Here is a 22,711-nt window from a genome sequence, read left to right on the forward strand (position 1 = left end):
CAGGTCCTTTTCTGCTGCACTTCTACTTAGCCAGTTGGTCCCCAACCTGTAACAATGCTTGGGATTTTTCAGTCCCAGGTGCAGGGCTCTACACTTGTCTTTGTTGAACCTTATCAGATTTCTTTTTGCCCAATCCTCCAACTTAACTAGGTCACTTTGGACCCTATTCCTACCTTCCAACATGTCTACCTGTCCCACTAGCTTAGAGTCATCCACAAATTTGCTGAGGATGCAATCCATTCCCCAAGTCATCAGTAAAGATGTTGGACAATACCACCTCTAGAACCAATAGTTGGTGCACTCCACTTGAAATTGACCACCAACCAGACACTGAGCTATTGATCACTACTCATTGCACTTAGCATCTGGCGCTGCTGTAACTGCTGCTGGAACATTGTGTCCAATTCTAGTGTCCACAATGCAAGAAGCATGCTGGAACATTAGAGGGCATTCAGAAAAGAGCCATGAAAATTATTGACATATTAGAAAATATGCCTAACAGTGACAGACTCAAGGAGTTAAATCTATTTAGCTCAAAGACAAGGTTAAGGGGTAATGATTACAGACTGTTTGGGAAAGAAACTAAAGAGCTGTGCAGTCTACAAGAAGTGTAACATGATCCAACTGCTAGAAGTTGAAACAAAAGAAATTCAGACTGGAAATAAGGCATATTTTTTTGAACTGTGAGGGCAATCAATGGAACACATTACCAAGGATCAAAGTAAATATCCAGGATTGGAATTTTTTAAGTCAATATCTGATTTTTTTTCCTGAAAGATATGCTCTAGGTATCATTTTCCAAGAATTATATTGCCACTGTTATATAGGAAGTCAGATAGACTATCACCACAATGGTCCCTTCTGGCTTTTGAATCTATGAATTAATTTTTTAATGTAATTCCAGAGGTGGACCTTACTTCAGATGGCTGTACATTCAATAAATGTCCAATAAATATTTTTATTTTTAAAAAACAATAAAAGCTATTATGCTTATATTATGCTATTATATTTAGTTGCCAGTACTGCTAAAAAAATCCCAAGCATGTGTTCCTGCCTGAATTTAATTGTTTGGCTATACCAAAAGAGGAAAGAGAGACACTCGCATCAGTTTAATCAGGCGACAATTGTATTAATAGATGTCTGAGAATACTTGGTAGATAACAGCACACAGTGCAGGTAACCCCCATGTTTATGCTGCATTTGGGGTGGGGCTTTTACCCCATCTCCATCCCTCCAGCAAATCCATTGTTAGGATTCTCTCATTCATCCCGTCCTCCTAGGTATCCCCCTCCACCCCTATTGATTCCTTTAATTATTCTTCACTCCTTTTCAAGCCATTTCTCCTGTCACTATATACCTTTCCTATGGAGTACCTGTGCTGGACATCCTTCCCACACCTAGTTGGGATCCCAGAGATATTCTAAAGACATCTTTTATACTGGTTAAAAAACATGACAGCTTCTAAGTTGGATGGGTGAATCCCATGCTTCTAATACATCTCAACTACCCAGTATGTTATACCCAGATGTGAAATTACTGCACCTCCTATGGCTTCCCAAGGAATATGGCCACCTCCCTGTTTAAATACTTTGGCAGTGTCTGCACTAGCTCCCTTCTTCGAAGGGAGCATGAAATCACAGAATCATAGGGCTGGAAGGGACCTCAGGAGGTCATCTAGTCCAGCCCCCTGCTTCAAGCAGGATCAACCCCTACTAAGTCATCCCAGCCAGGACCTTGTCCATCTGGGACTAAAAAACCTCAAGGGATGGAGAATCCACCACCTCTCTAGGCAACGCATTCCAATGCTTCACCACCCGCCTGGTGAAGAAGTTTTTCCTAATATCTAACCTACACCTTTCCCTCTTCAATTTCTGACCATTACTCCTTGTTCTGCTATCTGACACCACTGAGAACAGTTTCTCACCCTCCTTTTTAGAGCTCCCCTTCAGGAAGTTGAAGGCTGCTATTAAATCACCTCTAAGTCTTCTCTTCTGTAAACTAAACAAGCCCAAATCCCTCAGCTTATCCTCGTAGGTCTTGTGCTCCAGACCCTTAATCATTTTTGTTGCCCTTCGCTGAACCTGCTCTAGCAAATCCACATCCTTAAATGACACGGACCGGGGAGTATCAATGGGATGCTGCGTGGACAAGACAAAGACCATGTCTACACTAGCTGCCTTCTTCAAAGGGGGCATGGATATGACACAGACTGGAAGCTGCCAACTTTGAAGTGCTGACAGGTAATCTAGATGCGGGTGCTTCAAAATAGGTGCCTTACTTCTAAATTCCCTTTCTCCCAATTCATTTTGGGAATAAGAGTATATCCAAATTGGGCACATATTTCAAAGTACCCACGTCTAGACTGTCTGTCAGCACTTCGAAGTTGGCAGCTTCAAAATTCGCACGGCTGCCATTATGCCAATGGCGGTGCTGCATATGCATGACAGCACTACAATGATACTTCCCGGTGTGTGTCATATCCATGCCCCCTTTGAAGAAGGCAGCTAGTGTAGACATTGTCTTTGTCTTGTCCACTCAGTGTGGCCTCACAGCTCCCTGCCAGACCCTGTGACAAAGCATATCTGACCAAAGAATGTGAACTCCGGGAAGAAGTTCAAGGATTACCCACAAGCATGTGTTCCCACCGAAACTTAATTCTCATAATTCAGAGTTATAACTTCAACAGTGAAGGCAATCTATGGATACTATTTTATTAAGCAAGTAGACAGTAAATGTGTGACACATGAATTAGACTTGCATGTTGAATAGTAACAGAGAGTAAGCCATGCTAGTCTATACACTATCAAAACAAAAAGCAGTCAGGTAGCACTTTAAAGACTAGCAAAATAGTTTATTAGGTGAGCTTTCGTGGGACAGACCCACTTCTTCAGACCATATCCAGACCAGAACCTGAAGAAGTGGGTCTGTCCCACGAAAGCTCACCTAATAAACTATTTTGCTAGTCTTTAAAGTGCTACTTGACTGCTTTTTGTTCTGAATTAGACTGAATTTGGTTAAAAAGGCATAAACAGTTGTCTCCAGAAACTATGACTCATATTCTTATTTTGTGTAAATACTCACAAACACATTTTGAAAAACAAATTATGTTAGAGAGTAAGTATAATCTTGTGGCCATAGCACAGGTCTGGAAATCAGAATTCTTCAGAATTCTGGGGCAACTTTTGTCAAGTCATTTCATTCTTTGCCTCTCCGCTGCAACACCATCTGCAACAATTACTACTTACCTGTCACAAAGCTTATTTTTTTGTAAATTACAGAATGCAAAATAGTATTCAATTCCATTATTAAATTGATAATTGAGCTATGACTAAGGCTACTAGCAGTTTTCACTGAAAATTTATAAGGACAAATATAAAACCGTAAGTTGTTAGTAATTTACTCTAAATAGCTCACACTCTAGCATGCTCAAAAAAACCTTATTCTCTTAAAATCTTCTGATCATTGTAAGTTGAAATAAGTAACCACAATGTTCTAATACATAAACATTTACACATATTTAACACTCAGTAATGTACTATAGCTTACATAGTGTTTTACTAGGGCTGTCAAGCAATTAAAAATATCAACTGCAATTAATAGCATTGTTAAACACTAAGAATAAATTTAAAATATTTCAGGAATAATTCAATATATTCTACTATATAATCACTATATTTGTGTCCTATTCAGAAGAGTCCTTTTTTATCTCAGACCCAGCCGAGGGGGGTAGACTCTCCCATGGGCAATGCAGAGTTTGGGGCAGACTCAGCTCCCAATTGCAGGTGGCACAGGGGTTAGGGACAGAGGTCAGCACCCAAGCTCCATGAGGGATCAGCCACTGGGCTGGGGTGGTACACCCCCCCATGGGCAGTGAAGAGCTTGGGAGGGAGGACTCAGCCCCAGAATCAGATGTTGGGGGAGGGCCAGTCCCAGCCCCAAGAGACAAAGAGAGGGTGGCTTGGGTGCGCCCTGCAAGGGAGGGGAGGTTTGGACAAGCGCCCCCCACCCAGGCTGTTTTATTTAAAAAATATGGTCATCTGGAAGGAGAGAGGTATGTGTACAAGGGTCTTTCCTTTGCTTCTTTGCTGGAGCGGGTACTTTTTTCTGTGTGCCTGCTGATGGTGGTTTGCATTACTGTGCCTTAGCAAGACTATCTCTGGAGCAGCTCATGGTGGTTTCCCTCTGCAATTAACACCTGTTAATTCTGCCCTGCATTAATTGCAGGCTTTAACACACATTAATTGACATCCCTAGTTTTACCAATTTTAAAACAATTAGCATCTAAAGTTTTTTAATCCTTCTATTTCTCAGCAGTTATGTGTATACTGTATTTTGTGGGAAGCATACCACACATGCAAGTATTTGAAAAAGTGCTTCGATTTTGTCCAGATTTAGAAATTAGGTTAACAACTAAGCGGTATGTATTGCATGTCCTAAAATGCTATGCTTAAACAAACATAGTTCTTTATACATAACTTCATAAATCTATTTTTAAAAGTGTACCAGACGCATTTATATGAATATAGAACTATTACCTTTCAAGAATCATGTTCATAGCAGAAGTTATACCCCACCAATACTTCATGTGTGGATATTTCCAATATGGACTGGTACTGCTATATTTGCCCATTTATAAACAACAGGAATAAACAACCCAATTGATCCAATTATTGAAGCCAGAAGAAAAGTCCATAAAAACATTCGATCAAGTACCTGAGCTATAAATTTCCAGTCTTCAACAACCTAAAAAACAAAAAACAAAAATATTTGCTCAATATTCTAGAATATTTACCAATAGGGGCCAAATCCTACATTGTTTCAAGCAGAAGTACTATTGATTTTGAGATATCAGTTGGACCTCTGCCTGAATAAGGACTGAAGTAGTTAGCACATTATATATATTTTTGCAATTATATCAGTTCCATAAATTCAAAATCACTTTTCTATTGAAATGCTTTGAGTTAGAGGCAGGGTTTCAAACTCATTTTGTGAGGAGGGCAGAATAATACTTCAGGTACAGCCAATGTATCAGGGTCTAATCTGCAAATTGCTGAACATTTCCAGTTTGCTGGAAGATGAAGATATTCAGCACATCATAAGACTGGAACCTTTGGCCAATATGTGAACTTCAATCTAGAGCACTATTCCCAGAGATCAGTCAGAGACTTGTACACAGATTTATGGTAGAATACAACTGTTCTGCAGTTGCCAAACATGCATGTAAGTAAAGTTATTATTGCACTGAGTATCATATTAGGGAAAAAAATGTGTAAGGCATTTTCAGGACTACCGTTTCATTGCATATATAAGGAATCATATTAAAACAGCAATCAGTTTTGCATACAGATTTGATGACATGATACATGCAAATTAAGCATGCAAACATTTTCAACTGACATTACATTACTTTGCATGTTGTCAAGTATCAGAGGGGTAGGCGTGTTAGTCTGGATCTGTAGCAGCAACGAAGGGTCCTGTGGCACCTTACAGACTAACAGAAAAGTTTAGAGCATGAGCTTTCGTGAGTTAACTCACTTCTTCATCAGCATCTGAAGAAGTGAGCTAACTCACGAAAGTTCACGCTCTAAACTTTTCTGTTAGTCTATAAGGTGCCACAGGACCCTTCGTTGCTATTACATTACTTGTGGCAATTCATGTCTCTTAGGCCTACAAATTTAGAAAAAAGCAAAGTTACAAAAGGTCGCATTAGGTAAGTTTGTCTTTGAGACAAAGCTATTTTAAATACAAGTATTAGAATGGAGACAGACAACTGTATCAGACGGACTTGAAATTAGATACCCAGGGCTGTCGGACTTTTTCAAACTAGAGAATAAGGAGTTTTTTAAAAAAAAAAAATGCCATGGTTAGTAAGAGTGTATCCAAACATGGAAACAAACAAGCGTGCTATGCTAATATTTAATTATTTTGACAGCATTCTCTTTTTAAAATAATACTATTTCTCCCAAAGATACATGGACTCTTTTTAAACTAAATCAACAAATGGTTAATCTATTTAGCAAATAGGAGCTTTGGGGACTGAAATCAAAGTAGTACATGAATTGTCTCCTAACTCTTCAATTATCTATCAAAAATGTAATTCAGCAAAACAAAAAAGCAGGCAAGTAGCACTTTAAAGACCAACAAAATAACTTATTCAGTGATGAGCTTTCGTGGGACAGACCCACTTCTTCAGATAAAGAAAGGTTACTCACCATAGTAACGGTGGTTCTTCGACATGTGTCCCCGTGGGTGCTCCACATTAGGTGTCGGGCTTGCCCGTCGCCGCAGATCGGATCTTCCAAGCAGTTTCTGCTGGACCGCACATGCGCCGGTGCGCACCGCTCCCTTGCGCGCTGCTGGCCACGTGCACGATCCGGTCCCCGCCAGTTCCTTGACCAACCGCCTCGGATGCTCCTGCAAAACACTAAACAGAGATCCGAAGCGGGGAGGATGGGCGGGTAGCGGAGCACCCACGGGGACACATCTTGAAGAACCACCGTTACTACGGTGAGTAACCTTTCTTTCTTCTTCGAGTGTCCCCGTGGGTGCTCCACATTAAGTGACTACCCAGCAGTAACCCAAGATAGGAGGTGGGTAATCGGATCATGTACAGCTTGTCCCCGAGAGGACCGTTGTCGAGAGCTGGGTATCCTCTTGGAATACCCTGTGAAGGGCGTAGTGCTTGGCGAAGGTGTCATAGGATGACCAGGTCGCCACTCTGCAAATGTCCTTTAGCGCAACGCCCTTGAAAAAGGCTGTTGATGCTGCCACCGCCCTAGTGGAGTGAGCCCTGGGCAGGGCCAGTAAAGGAGTCTTCTTGAGTTCGTAGCACATTTTTATGCAGGATACGGTGTGCTTCGAGATTCTCTGCGAAGAGAGAGAGACCTCCTCCTTTCGATTTGGGAGCGAGAGAGACCAGGAGTCTATCCGTTTTCCGGATGGGCTTGGTCCTGTCTATATAGAAGGCCAGCGCCCTCCTCACGTCCAGGAGGTGTAGGCGCGCCTCTTCATTAGAGTTATGAGGCTTTGGGTAAAACGAGGGTAAAACAATAGGTTCGTTAATATGAAACTCTGAAGTAACCTTAGGAACAAAGGCTGGATGCAGCCGTATGGTTACCGCCTCCTTGGAAAATACTGTGCAGGGTGGCGTTGCCATAACTGCCGCAAGCTCGCTCACCCTGTGAGCTGACATGATTGCGAAAAGGAAGGTCGTTTTTATCGTAAGGAGGTGGAGGGAAACCGTGGCTAAAGGCTTGAACGGTGGTCCCGTTAGCGCATTAAGCACCAGGTCCAAGTTCCACGAAGGTGGAAGCGGTTTCCGAGGGGGGTATAGGTTTACCAACCCTTTGAGGAACCTGGTAACCATGGGATGGGCGAACACCGTGTGCCCTTCCTCTTCGTGTCTGAACGCCGAAATGGCGGCAAGGTGGACCTTTAACGAGGATAGTGAGAGTCCTCCTCTCTTGAGGTCCAGTAAATACTCTAATATTACAGGTATAGGCACCAAAAGGGGGCGTATGCCATGAAGCAAGTCCATTTCTGCTTGTAGGTCCTTCCTGGTGGAAGTCCTCCTGCTACTTTCTAGGACTTGTTGCACTTCCTCCATACATGTGCTCTCTAGGGAGCTGAGCCATGGATTAACCATGCTTGTAGTCGCAGGCCTTGGGGGTGCGGATGCACAATGGACCCCTGGGCTTGCGTGAGCAGATCCGGCGCCACCGGAAGGGGCATCGGTGTACGGTCCGACATGCGCAGGAGTAGGGGGAGCCATTGCTGTCGATCCCACGTTGGGACTATCAGGATCATTCGGGCTCCTTCCCTCCTGGCTTTCTGCAAGACTTTGTGGATCAGCACTGTGGGAGGAAAAGCGTAAAGCAGGGGGCCCCTCCAGGAGATCGCGAATGCGTCCCCCAGGGACCCCCGTCCCAGTCCTGCCCTGGAGCAGAATCGTGGGCGCTTCTCGTGTTGAGTGGCAAACAGGTCTATCTGGGGAAAGCCCCATGCGTGAAAAATCGGTCGTAGCAGATCGGGATGGATCTGCCACTCGTGCGTGAGTGCGAAACGCCTGCTCAGCTGGTCTGCCTTCACATTGTGAGTGCCTGGTAAGTACGAGGCTTTCAAGGTTATATTGTTGGCGATGCACCAGTTCCACAACCGGACTGCTTCCGCACATAAGGCACGGGACCGAGCTCCTCCTTGCCGGTTTATATAAAACATGGTGGAGGTATTGTCTGTACTGATCCCGAATACTTTGCCTTGTATATGGTCTCGAAAGTGTCTGCAGGCGTTGAACACTGCTCTGAGCTCCAGTATATTTATGTGCAGTGACTGTTCCGTGGAGGACCACAGTCCTTGCGTCACCTCTTTGCCCATGTGTGCTCCCCACCCTATGTGGGAGGCATCTGTAGTAAGAAAAACCGATATTTGTGGTTGATGGAAGGGTACCCCTGTTAGCATGTTCTTGGGGTTTACCCACCATTGCAGGGATTTGCTCTGTTGTGGGCGACACCACCCTGTGAACGGTGTGTGCTGCCGGTTTGTATATGCTCGCCAGCCAGTGCTGCATGCTGTGCATGTGTAACCTGACGTTCTGTACTACAAACGTCGCTGCTGCCATGTGGCCCAGCAGCTGTAAGCACGTCAGAACCGGCACCGTAGGGCTGAAGGTGATGACTTGCACGAGGGAGCTGATAGCCCGAAAGCATGTCTCTGGTAGATATGCTCTCGCTGTAATAGAATTTATGCGTGCCCCTATGAACTCTATGTCCTGTGTGGGGATTTTGCCAGATTGATAACCAGGCCGAGCGAAGAGAACGTGCCTGCTGTGACGCGTATCATGCATAGTACCTCCTCCTTCGAGGCCCCTTTGAGTAGGCATTCGTCCAGATACGGGAATATAAATACCCCCTGTCTGTGCAGGTAGGCTGACACCACTGCCAAGGTCTTGGTGAAGACTCTGGGGGCCGAGGAGAGGCCGAACAGTAGGACCTTGTATTGAAAATGTTCTTTGCCTACCATGAACCGGAGGAATCGTCGGTGAGCCGGATGGATAGTTATGTGAAAATACGCGTCTTGTAAGTCGAGGGCTGCGAACCAATCTCCATCATCCAGTGCCGTAAGGATAGAGGCGATTGTGATCATCTGAAAGCGTTGCTTGCGCAGGTACCGGTTGAGGCCTCGAAGATGTGCCTCCAGCCTCCTGTCTTTTTCTCCGTGAGGAAGTACCTCGAGTAGAACCCTTTCGCTTGCAGTTGCTCCGGCACTCTTTCCACTGCCCCTATGAGCATGAGATGGTCTACCTCCTGCTTGAGCCTCGCTACGTGGGAGGCCTCCTGGAGGTGGGGCCTGGGGGGAGGTCGTGGCGGTGGCAGCGACTGGAAGGGGATGGCGTACCCCGTGGCTATGATCTCCAGCACCCATTTGTCTGTGGTGATCCTTTGCCACTGGTCGTAGAATGGTCGGAGGCGATGGTGGAATAACAGCTTCAGATGACCTTGTGCGATGGTAGTGATGGTGCAGCACTGGATCTGTGTGTCAAACTTGTGGCCTTTGGCCCTGTCCCGAGGACGCACGGCTCTGTTGCGAACGTCACCTGGGAGTTCTGTACTGCTGGTGCTGTTGATGTCACCCTTGCTCATAACCCCTGTGGTACTGGGGACGCTGTAGCTGGTACTGGTACTGTCTTTGTTGAGGGTAGTACTTTTTCTTTCTGTATGGAGGGCTGTAAATCCCCAGGGTCCTAAGTGTGGCTCTTGAATCTTTACTGGAATGAAGGACTGGGTCAGTTGATTCAGCAAACAGCTTCTGCGTGTCGAAGGGAAGATCAACGATCTTTGCCTGCAGACCCCTCGGTATACCCGAAGTCTGGAGCCAGGACTCCCTTCGCATCACCACTGCCGTAGCTGTGGAGCATGCTGCTGTATCCGCAACATCCAGGGCGATCTGAACTCCTGTCCTCGAGGCCACGTAGCCTTCTTGCACGATGGCCTTGAGCACCAGTTTCTTGTCCTCTGGAAGCGAGTCCATGAGGGAGGTTAACCCAGTGTAGTTGTCGAAATTGTGGTTTGCTAGATGCGCTGCGTAATTTGCCATTCGCAACAGTAGTGTGGAGGAGGAGTATACTTTTCTGCCGAACAGCTCTAGCTTCTTGGCATCTTTGTCTGTTCCCCCTGTCTTGAATTGAGATGTCTTTGACCTTTGTTGCGACGACTCTACCACCAAGGAATTTGGTTGTGGGTGGCTGAACAGGAACTCCATGCCCTTCGCTGGCACGAAGTATTTCTTGTCCGCTCTCTTGGGGACAGGCGGAATAGTCGCAGGGGTCTGCCATATCGTAGTGGCGGGCTCCAAGATTGTTTCGTCAAGCGGTATTGCTATTTTGGAGGAGGCCGGAGGTCTCAGATTTTTGAGGAGCTTATGGTGTTTCTCTTGCACCTCTGCTGTCTGGATGCCTTGTGTGACGGCCACCCTTTTAAACATCTCTTGAAACTGTTTGAGATCGTCTGGAGGATGGACGTCCCCCGGGGCCGTAGCCTCGTCCGGGGAGGAGAGCGAGGAACCACTAGGATACGCCTCTTTGGACCCTTCCGGTTCCTGTTGGCGATGGTACATCCGCTCGCTGGAAGCTTGCGAGGGAAAATCTCGGGGTTCCATAACCAGTTCCCCCTGAGATACTTGAGTCTCTGTCCCCGTTTGCGATTGCCCTCGGGGATATGGGACCGTCTGTGGGGATCTTTCCCTGGTAGAATGCCGGTGGTGTCTATGCCCCGTGTGATAGGGACGACCATGGCAGAATGGGCACTATTCTTGGGAAGGTGACCTGGACCACTCCCTTGGTGCATACCCCCTGCGTCTGGGGGAGTGAGATCGTCGAGAGACATGGGACACTGGAGAGAGCGATTTGTGATAGTACTCCAGTGGATCAAACCCCAAGAAGGGTGAGGGTGGTCCCAGCCAGGGCGAGGCTGGTTGTAAAAATGGAGACGGGGGCTCTGGGTAGGCTAGGGGGGACCCCTGCCTTCTAGTTGGAGTCTGCAGCATGAGAGCGGAGGGCTGAGAGAAAGCAACTCTGCAGCCCTGTCTGGAGAGGGGCTGCTGTGCCTTGTTTTCTGTGCAGCCTTCCCCCTCCCTTGAGGGGGTGGCTCCGCCCCCTGACGTGCAGGGGATCTCGGCCCCGTCCGTGCCGCGCTTGGCACGCTCTTGGGCGGTGCCGCGTGGGCGGTGTCCTCCGGTGCCTGTAGGCTGCGTGCCTGCATGCTCTGCACCGCCGGTTCCCCGGGGGTCAGTGCCGCTGCCTGCGGTGCCGCCGGTACCAGCGCTTGTTTAGCTGCCGCCCTGCCTGCGGTGCGGGGCGGCTATTTGATCATTGGAGGCTGAGCAGCCTCCACGTGGCTCTCCATGCCGCCGCCGATCAGCTGTTGCCGCGGCTGGGGGCTGTGTGCTCCTCCCGTCCCGCTCGCTGTTGCTGCCGGCAGGGATTGGGTTGGGGAGACTTTCCTCCGTTTTTGCGCTGATGGGGTGAGGGAGGCAGTTTTCCTTTTATGGGCCCCGGAGGGTCCCTCCTGCTGCGGCCGCTCCGGCACGTCTGGCTGGAGGGCCTTGTCAAATAGCAGCATTTTAAGCCGCATCTCCCTGTCCTTCCTTGCTCTGGCTGTTAATTTTGCACAGAGGGAGCATTTCTGCGTGACATGGGACTCCCCAAGGCACCTTATACAGTGACTGTGCCCATCAGACGCTGGCATTGCCTCTCGGCAAGACTCACATTTCTTGAATCCCGAAGAGGACATTGTTGGTGAGTCTTTTAGTTGTTAATGGGGTACTTAGCACCTTCTCTGTGCTGTTTTCCCCCTCTTGGATAGCCTGCCGCGGCAGGAGGGCTAATGGCCCTAGGCTCCTGGCCTCCGGTGCTCTGCTTGTTACTAGGACCGGACTGAATTCTGTCCCGCTTGTTGTTTCCTGTTTTTTTGAAAATAACAACTGGCTAACTTAACAATAGACTAAGAACTTGAAAACTTTAAAGAAAACAGCTAAAACCATTGAATACGCTAACTTGGCCATAGCCTAGTTGGATTCCGTCTGCAGCTGACGGCGGTTAAGAGGAACTGGCGGGGACCGGATCGCGCACATGGCCAGGAGTGCGCAAGGGAGCGGCGCACACCAGCGCATGCGCGGTCCGGCAGAAACTGCTTGGAAGATCCGATCTGCGGCACCGGGCAAGCCCGACACCTAATGTGGAGCACCCACGGGGACACTCGAAGAAGAAGTAAGACTCTCCATTTAGTACAGGTTGAACCTCTCTCATCTGGCACCCTCAAGATATGACCAGAGCTGGACAAGAGAATTTTCCAGACGATAGGAGGTCAACATTTTCTAGCACATTACCAACACTTCCACTGCTTACTGGGCTCTTAGAAGACAATTGGGGTAAATTACAGCTAAATAATGGCACAGAACACTGAGAGCCAGGGCTTGTGGCTGTAAACAAACTTTATGGTACCATGGGAAACTTGGCTACACCCATGATAAGCATTCATCCATCTAACAGCTGCCCTAAAAGGAAATGTGGAGCGTCCCCACACACAAGCACTTTCCGTCAAAATAAGGGGCCAGCAAAGCCTGCGGATGGGGTCACAGGCTGGACTAGCCCTTCTGGGACAAGAGCAAGCTGCTCTCTTAAAGGGCCCCTCCCAGACACACTCGGCCTGCACAGCACGAGGTCCACAGAGCTGACAACAGGTTGCAGACCCCATGCACACAGAATGGACCCCCAGCTGCAGCTGCACCAGCAGCAGCCAGAAGCCCTGGGCTAAGGGCTGCTGCATGCAGAGACCATAGAGCCCTGCAGAGGCCAGACAGAGCGTCTCTCAACCCCTCAGCTGATGGCCACCATGGAGGACCCCGCTATTTCGATGTAGCGGGACGTGGATCATCTACACACGCCCTATTTCGACGTTAAACGTCAAAGTAGGGCGCTATTCCCATCTTTGGAAAGAATAGTGATTTCGATGTCTCACTGCCTAATGTCGATTTCAACATTGAAATAGCGCATGGAGTGTGTAAACGCAATGTGTGCTATTTTGATGTTGTGCTGGCTACTTTGAAGTAGCCGGCTAGTGTAGACGCACCCAAAGAGGTTCAACATGTATGTGATCTCTACTGTACTCCACTCTTATACTTTCACTCAAATATACTGTCCAAATGATTCGTGCTAGGAGGAAGAAACAAAAATTTCTTGAAATCTAGATGCAAGTTCCAGATCAAGATACATGAGAAATACGTTTGATGATTTGACAGAGGAGACCTTAATTGAACATTAGTCTAGGTCACTAAAATACCACAGTAACCATTTCTCAAGAAGATTATAACTGGAATAGAATGGGTTTTGAAGTTTAGGAAAAAAAATTTGTTTGTAGAATTGTATTAACTTGTATACTTGATTTTTTTTTTTTTTTTTTTTTTTTTTATGAGCACTAAATTCAACCATGATTTTTAAACAGCAATTTAGTCAGAAATCTAAGTATGGGTAAGATATAGAAATTGATTTCTTTCATAGCTCAGGTTTGTGATTTCTTTGTGTATCTTCACCATACAACATTAAAGTGAACAATTTTTGGAGCACAGTCCAATTTCAGAGGCAAGACCAATGTCTTAAATTTATACTGCCTTATTTTAATATAAATGACAAAATATAGAGGTGAAATTTAAGATTTCTATATTATTTCTATACTGTTACACTTAATTTTAATAAACAAGTTATTTATAGTTTTAAAACTGATGATACCTGCTTCTATTTGTCATTGTTGGACATATGCAGGAAGAATGCATATTTTGTCTTTACAAACATCTCTTCACTTGGAGCTCAATGTAAAAAATATACACATTTGTGCAACACAACAATTGAAAAACTGGACATAAGGTCAATTCTCCATTCACTTATTTTCATTTAAATCTAAAACCAACAAAGTAACACCACTAAGAGAAGAATCAGACCCATCAGTTAGGCTCTGACAGTAACAATATTGTGGTCATAATGCCTATGGGAAATACTGTACACACCAATACTATAAAATACATGAAGGTAAGATGCTCAGTATGGTAACTACCACAGTGAGTTTCCAGTCTCTGGCTGCATCTCCTAGGCACTACAGTAAAATAAATAATACGTATGCATCAAACTATTCACATCACTCTCCTGTGAGAGGAAAATGTCTGGAGCAGAAGTAAATAAACCAGTTTGCAGCTAGGGCCAAACATCTGAGAGGAAGCAAGCAAGACAATTTTCCAGCAGGTCACCTGTGGATGGAGAAATGAGGGGAGACTCCCACACTGACCAAATCCACTTTATGATTATCTCATATGGACAGACAGCAAAGTGGATGCTTGCAAATTTACAAACTCTTCAACAGTCCACTGAAAAGAGTGCTCAAATAATAGAAGATCCTATTGTTTTTGAAAAACAGAAAATAAAACTGCACATATATTCAACTGATGAGGAGGTATTACTGTCTATTAAGAAAGTTTCCTTTGATTTTAAACATACTGATTAAATAAACATTTTAAAATGTTCTGCTCTAGAATAGTGTCAGACAAAATACACACTGGTACCACTTAAATTTAATCCTACTATAATGTATGTTAGTACTTATGGAAGGACTATTATAATGCTTAACAAGAATTGTTCTGATTTAGATTTAAATGTTCCAGTCCTAAGTTTAGTTGCATTACCACAAAGCTGCCAATAAGACAGTTTTAGTATTTTAAAAAACACAAAAGCAATTAGATTTTAAATGACAATATCGTATGTTTTAAAATTAACCATGTATCTTCCCCAACGTTAATTTGACAATGAAACAGTCTGCTAACACCTTACAGGCAAAATAAAATAAGATTTAGAATATTCATTTACTCTACTGTCGTAATTGACTGAACAACTGTCAGGTTACAACTACACTGCAAAATAACTTTGAAGTTGCTTACTTCAAAGTACAACTTTGAAATAGAGCATCTACACACAAAAAGTAGTCCTCCCTTACCGTGAAGTAGGGTCCCTCTACTTTGAAATGAAGCGTCTACACAGAAACAGCCCCTACTTTGAAGTAAGGGGTCAAGATATGATGCAAGCAGGGGCTGAATGGCTGACAAGCTTCTGGTCTTGCAGCCAGCCACCCCCTTAAAGGGCCCCTCACAACACCCACATCCTGCACATGCTCAAGGTTGCCAGACTGCAGACAGCAGGCCAGAATTAGTGCTGGGGAGAAGAGCTGCACAATATGCCTGCCCAGACACTCACCAAAGAGGACCTCCTCACCTCTGTGGCCAACCTTCTGGCCACGCTGCTTGCCATGCTTTTCCAGCAGCACGGCCAGGCTGCTAGCACAGACCCCATCCTCCAGACTAGGGTCCTGCTGCCCCTCCTCTGGGCCCCCCCAATCCAGTGCCGATGGGCCTTTGCCACCAGCACCACGTGGTGGCACTGTCTGGTGCTGGGGGGACTGGGTCAATGAGCAGTGGCTGAGGAACTTCTGAATGACCTGGCAGACAGAGGACCTCTGCCACTGGCTCCCCCAGTCCTCCAGCACCAAGACACCCAGATGCAGCCAGTGCTCCCAGTGCAGAAGAGGGTGGTCATGACACTGTGGAGGCTGGCCACTTCAGATAGCCCCTGGTCCATAGGCCACCAATTCGGAGTCATCAAGGCCATTATTGGAGAAGTGCTGATACAGGTACGCCTGGCCCACACCATAGACCCACCCCAGGGACAGGGCGACTGGGCAAAGGGCCACCTGGTCTGGCATTCATCAACGTGTCTTCCTTCCACCCCTGCAGGTCGTCCAAGCCATCAACATGGTGTTCCTGCATTGTGTCATCACCCTTGGGGACCTGGACACTGTCCTTGCCAGGTTCTTGGAGCTGGGGTTCCCAAATTTTTTTTGGAGCACTGGATGGGACATACGTGGCAATCTGGGCCCCAGACCACAGCAGGGGTGCCTACATTAACAGGAAGGGGTACCACCCAATGGTACTTCAGGTGCTGGTGGACATGTGGGGCTGCTTCTTGGACTCATTGGTGGGATGGCCAGGCAGAGCCCATGACGCTTGGCTGTTCCAGAATTTGTGGCTGGGATGCTGGATGCAGGAGGGCATGTTTGTCTCCCCACAGGAACTCCTGTTCAGGCACATTACAATGCCCGCTGCATTATGGCTGATGCCACATACCCACTGCACCTGTGGCTCACGCAGCCCTATACCGGATGCACCACCCCGGCCCAGGACACCTTCAATGGCCACCTGAATCATGCCAAGAGCACTGAGTGGGAGTTTGGGAGGCTGAACAGGAGGTTCTGCAGCCTCCTCATGAGGCTGGACATCAGCCTCCCAAATGTCCCCATGGTGGTCGCCACCTGCTGTGCCTTCCACAACAGAATGGAGGTTAGACGGGAGGCCTTTTTCACCCAGGCCTGGGACACAGACCTGGGGGCTGGGTATGAGCAGCTGCCCGCTGTCCCATGTTGCCAGGCCCAGAGGGATGGGGTCAGGGTCTGGGAAGCCTTGTGCCAGGCCTCTGCCCAGGGCCTGCCCTGACCCTCTCAGCCACAGTCCGCATGACAGGCTCCTTGCTCTCCCATCCCTCCCGTTCCCATCACTCACCACTCCCCCACTGAGCACCAGGAACTCAGGGTTAGGGTGGAAACAATACACATTACTGTCTGGGAATAAATGGATTTTGCAAAGCAAACCAGAATGTGTTAAACTATGTACAGTGCACGTGGGGACTGCTCCACAGAGAGGAGTTGGGGGGCTGGGATGGGGGACTGAACTTGGAAGGAGGCTGGGATGGGAGATGGCTCAGTCGCCCAGTGGCATGGAGGGCTGGGAGCTGCGGTGGCTGCAGCTGCCTCTACTGCCCTGGTTCCAAAGCCCCCTGTGGGGCTGCAGTGGGGCCAGGACCACAGGGAGGTAGGGGTGGGGTGGAGGTGCCAGGAGCTCAGCCTCCACAGGGTGTGCGGTGGGGGGGGGCCCTGGAGTTGGGGCAGGTGCAGCCATTCTGGCCAAGAGCCACCAACCCAGTTTGATGCTGGCAGCCACAGACAGGTTTGCCACACAGTGGATGGCTGCGCAGGGGTCCTGCGGGGAGAACTGGCAAGGGGGCAGGAGGTTGGGTGAGGCCGGAGGTCTAGGCCTGAGCCAGGGTGCCCAGGCTGCCAGCCACCTGCACCCACACCTCCTGCTCCAGCGTCACCCAGTCCCAGAGCATGCCAGTCATTTCTTGCATGACTGCCCAGTTGGTGGCCGCCTCCTTGTCCCATCAGTGCTGTTGACGTGTGGCCCAGCTGTGCAGGGATGCAGGCTGGGGTGATGGAGCGGCCGCCCAGCCCCGTGGCTACAGCCCACTCCGATGGGCTACAGTGGCTGCCCAATGGTAGACCTGTGGAGACAGAAGGTGACAGGAGAACAGCCCGTGAGTGCTGGGTCCCAACCCCGGGGGGCTGGGCCCCTGCTCCACTGGCCCCCACCCCACTCCCTGGCCATTCAATGGCCCGTGGACCCCTTGGGATCCCGGGTGCTGACAGGTTCCCACCTGGTGAGGTTGGGCCATGTTCAGTGCCCCCCTCCTTCCCCAGGCAGTTGGGTTGCAGGGCTGTTCTGTGGGGGGACCCTGTCCCCCAGCTTTGTGACATCCCGATCACCCCATACTTACCAGCTACGACCTCCAGGGGCTCATGCAAGGCTCAGCTGGACAAGGCACAGCTCGGTGTTCTGGGGGGAAGTATGATGACAAGGGTCCCACCACTGGAGCCCTCAGTCTTGATGGGCCGGTCCCAGCGCAGGGGGGCTGGTGGAAGGGCTCACCTCCTCATCAGCATCCGTGGGGAAGGAGGGCAGCAATGTCCATGAGGTACTCCAGGGCAGCAACCACCCTCAGCTCCAGGAGCCTATGTAGCTCCCTGTACTGGGGTCAGTGGGCAGCCTACGCCCCCCAACCATCTGGCAGCATTGCACGCTTTGCAGAGGCCTGCCTCTGTTCTTTCACTTTTATGCGGACGCTGCTCCCAATGCAGCCCGAGTGGCCTTGCGTGGTGAGGCTGCTGGCCAGCTTCTCATAGGCTTTTGTGTTTTGCTCCCAGGCACCAGTCTGGGGAAGGACCTCCTACTCCCTCCCCACATAGCGTGAAGAGGTCCTTCAGCTCCGCCTCAGTCCAGGAGGGTCCCTTGCCACACACCTTGCCCTTGCCACACACATTGCCCGGGCACTGTAAGCCCTTGCACTCATCATCCAGGGCTCCAGCGGGACACGGGGGTCCTGCTGTGCTGCCATGGTGGTGGGGTGTGTGTGTGGATGCTGTCTGGGGTGTCGAGCAGGAGCAGTCCAACTGGGAGCTCATGCTGCCCGATTGTGACAGGCTCGTAGCTTCCTCCCTAGGGTTGCCGGGGAGTTAGTTCCTGTCAAGCGCCCAGCAGGGACCAAAGAGCCATGCCTGGGCTGGCCAGACTGTCTCAGTACTCCGGGGGCAGGGGGGCACTTACTTCGAAGTAATGAGTGCGGAACGTCTACACACATCCTACTTCAAATTTAAACTTCGAAGTAGGGCACTACTCTATTCCCAGGAATGGAGTAGTGACTTCAAAGTTAGCCTGCCTTACTATGAAGTTAACTTTGAAGTAATGGAAAGCATGTGTAGACCCTCTGTAGGCTACTTCAAAGTAGCACCTTACTTCAAAGTTAACTTTGAAGTTACTTTGTAGCGTAGATGCAGCCTAAGGGATTTTTAATTAAAGAAAATATTTTATCTGAAAAAAGAGAAAGCCATGCAGATTTTGATCATCACTGCAGAAAGTGTACAGTATATGGAATCTACCAAAAATGTATTTGATTATTGAAAGGCCTTTTTTAATCGAACTCCAAAGGAAGGACATCTTGAAACAAAACTAGCATTTTTAATTATTTCAGGAAAAATAACTGTTCGCTGTTATACGAGATAAAAACAGAGATGGGTACTTTAAACCATCGTTTAGATTTCTATTCTAATTACTAATATTAAAAATTAGAGCAACATCCCCAATACACACACCTCACGAACATCATTCTCCTTCGTGATATGTCCTGTAATGTATTGAATAGAATCTAGAGCTGCTTCCAAGGTGTTCCTAGACGAATCTGATGCACTGATATTGCTAGTTTCCTGTTTCTGAGTAAAGTATCTATCTACATGACTTCTCATGCAAAGTAGCTTTGGAAGTTTATGAAGAAATATCTTGCGGACCCAAGGTGCCATAGCATTGTGAGTAGAAGAGGAACGATGGTGAATATTAATAGCAAAGACAGTTATCACAATGGACAATGTCACAAAAATCATAGTAAACACCAAATACTCTCCAATAAGTGGTATAACTTTAGAAGATGAGGGTATAATTTCTTCAATAACAAGAAGGAAAACAGTCAAAGACACTAATACTAAAGTGCACAGAGAAATTTTCTCACCTTCATTTGAAGGGAGATAAAAGACAAGGACAGTTAAAAATGAAAGTCCTATACATGGAATAATGAGAAACAGTGTGTAAAAAAGAGGCAACCGTCTAATTGCAAATGAATATGTAATGAATGGGTACCAGCAGCATCCATCAGTTCTGATCCCTTTGCTCCCTGTTGCAGTTACTATTTCCCATTCTCCATTATCAAAGAAATCTCTCTTGTCAACATCATAATCTTCTAGAATTATATCAACCTGTGAGCCATCGTAAGTCCAAGAACCAAATTTCATGGAGCAATTTTGGAGGTCAAATGGAAAGAACGTAACATCTATGGTACACGAACTTTTATAGTTTGCAGGTGGAGTCCAAGCAACGGTCCCATCGTATTTTACTACTGTTTTTGTAGAAGTTCCTTCAAAATGACCATCGGCACTGAAATTAAAAATATGAGTATTTAGCTATATGATTACCATACATTACAACCAAATACTTTTTGTTAAGATTTCCTATTAAGTGTTACCCTTCCAAATTGTCATTTCTGATGATTACCACTCTTAGATTTTTAGATTTAGAGTGGAAATTTTACACTTTTATCTTTAGATCAGGACTCTGTTTCTAAAAGAAGCATGAAGAAAATATTTTTCCCCATTATAATATTTGTGCAACTTTTCTGCACTGCCTTAGTTCCCAGCAAGTGAGTCAGAACTTGACTTCTGATAGGAATCATTCCTGCTTAATAGATGTGCATATTTGTGTGCCGATGAAAATCAATTTTACTTTAACTTAATTATGCATACAAACAATAGTTTGCACTTCCAAACTTTTGTATAAATACAGTAAGTTTCTTTTTTACTAAACACTCTATCAAGATAAGTTGAACAGAAACTTTTCTTCAGAAGTCTAAGTACTATTATTTTTACACATTGATGTACAAGAAAGGTGGCTAAAATTAATATTTTTCTTTATTGAGTATTATTTTAATTATGCATATTGACTGTCTCAGCCTATATTAGTCTGTATTCAGTTCTGTGCTCTTTATCAGATAGGACTCTGCAAGGGCTCTAGTACATATTTGTTTGTGAATGTATGTTTGTGCTGGATGGTTTTCTACTTCTTATTAGCAAACTGTTTTACATGAAGGATCTTAACTTTAAAAAATATCCTAGAAAATTCCATAGAAAAAGGCAATGTTAAAAAATATTAAGGTTGTAAAGCAATATGCTCAGAAATTCCAGAGGGTAAAAATTAAAAATGAATGGACAGCCTGACATCTTATTTTCATTTATATATGTGATCACACACTATACTGCAGAACTCCTTGTATAGAGTAGACAGTCAATTTATTTTAAAATCTTACTTGTCATACAAAACAATATCTGGAATCCAGATGGACTCTGATGGGACACGAATAGACGTTATTCCAGCATAGTCTTCAGGGTTCCACCTTAATTTTACATCTCTCCATTCCTATAAATACATGATAAATGGTATAGTAGCCATAAAATTAGTTTAAAATAAGCAAGATATAGACAGTTTTCAATTGGGAACAAAAGGGGAAGGGACCTAAGGAGAGATCAGACTTTTTTGCTTCCACATCTTGTATGTTAAAATGGACATATTGATCCATTTAGTCCTTACCTACCTAAACCAATTTTCCTTTCTTCAGTTTTAAGAGCCATTTCATTACATAATACTTCTGTATGGAGTTTTTAAAAGTATTTTAAAGCTTCTAACAATGTATTCACATAAACTAAAGCAAAATCAGAATGAAAAGTTGAAAGTTTGGAGGCTAATCTAAAGATGATCTAAACTTTAGGGTCAGAGCAGAAAATCCCACTGTCTCACAAGGCCACCAGTGCTTTTTGGATGCATCAACACTAGAAATAATATATCACAAAATTAGGCCAGGTCTACATTAAAGCAGAAACTTGAATTTAGATACATGACTCCAGCTACATTAATGATATAGTTGGAATGGACATACCTTAATTCGAGCTTCTGCATCACCTCTGCTGCAGGTCACTGGGAGCAAAATGCTTCAGTTGACCTCCATTATACCTTGGCTATATGTACTCTAGAACAATCTGACAACTGAAGTTACAGTCAGAAGGCATCATCCAACAAAACTTCTGTCGACAGATTGCAGCCAGACACCAAAGCGGACTGAAAAAGCAATCCGTGCTGTCAATAGAGATCAACCAGACTGCCCAGCCACTCTCTCAATAGAATGGCCCCCAGAACCTGTCAGATAGTCACACAGCTGGCAATCCCCTCCAGGAGCTCTTGCGAGGCGTGCCCTGAAAGTGGGTGGACAGCAGCCATGTCTACGAGCAGCCTGGTGAAGTTCCCATCCACCAAGCCCATAGGGATGGTCTGCATATCTGTGAGGCCCTGACGGAAAGCTTCTCCCACAACCCCCAATAACCCTCCCCAGAGCACCCCCAGTAGGGGCTTTGGGACCCCACCCCTACCCTGTCCCAACCATGATCTCTCCTCACCACTCCCCTATACCTGCCCAATAAAAAGAGATGCAGGGGTGGTGGATGAATAACTTTTTTTTTTTACTTGAACAAAGATAAACATTTTGAAAATAAACTGTGTAATAAAAGCAGTGAACTATATACATGGTTATAACTATATAACTGGAACAGGGAGAGGAATCAAACCATGTTGTGGGTGGGGGGCCATGACTTCACAGGTGAGTGGGATCCCGAATGGAGTTGGCCTCGGGATCCCCTCCTGCTGTGGATTCACAGTCCCTGTTGGGGCAAATTTGGGGCTGGGAGCACAGGGAGGTATGAAGGCGGTGGAGGTGCAGTTGGGTCTGGGTCGGCAGGTGGGGCGGTCATGGCCCTCATCCACCGCCAAAAATCAAGAAGGGCTTTGGGGATGGATGGCAGGGGCAAAGCAATGGAGGGGTTAGGGGAACGGGAATGGCAGCTGTGGGTGAGTGAGCCAACAGGTTCAACCAGATGCCAGTGGTGTATCAAAAGTGGGACATCAGTTGGTCCCAGGTCCATGCCCACTACTCCTGGTTGTCCCACAGCTGCCACTTGAGGCTGTTAGCATACAGAAGGCGACAGCCCCTCCAGCTGCAGGCCTGCCCTCTCAGTGGGGGGATGCCAGCTCATCCTGGTGCTGCCTCGGGGCTCGTTCACTTCGCTGCCAGAGTGGGGCTGGCTCAGGCCTAGCTTGGTGTGGGTCCAGCTGTAAGGAGGACAAGGAAAGGAGACGATGAGCC

At 46.8% G+C, this 22,711-nt stretch overlaps 1 protein-coding gene across 2 annotated transcripts in view; it reads right to left on the bottom strand.

Moving 5' to 3' along the window:
- Positions 1–2,970: 2,970 nt before the first annotated feature.
- CHRNA5 (cholinergic receptor nicotinic alpha 5 subunit) overlaps positions 2,971–22,711 on the bottom strand; it is a 35,714-nt gene continuing 15,973 nt past the window's right edge. Inside the window, exons 4-6 of one of the 2 annotated variants that reach the window (XM_075007243.1) lie at positions 20,828–20,937; positions 19,071–19,902; positions 2,971–4,743 (exon numbers count right to left, since the gene is read on the bottom strand). In XM_075007243.1, coding sequence (XP_074863344.1) covers positions 4,582–4,743; positions 19,071–19,902; positions 20,828–20,937 — 1,104 coding nt within the window. In that variant the 3' untranslated portion in view covers positions 2,971–4,581. Of the gene's footprint in view, positions 4,744–17,295; positions 17,426–17,698; positions 19,903–20,827; positions 20,938–22,711 lie in introns of those variants that run through there. The other variant, XR_012647213.1, reaches the window with a different exon arrangement.

The sequence above is a fragment of the Carettochelys insculpta genome, chromosome 12, assembly GCF_033958435.1.
Source record: "Carettochelys insculpta isolate YL-2023 chromosome 12, ASM3395843v1, whole genome shotgun sequence".
Lineage (NCBI taxonomy): Eukaryota > Metazoa > Chordata > Testudines > Carettochelyidae > Carettochelys > Carettochelys insculpta.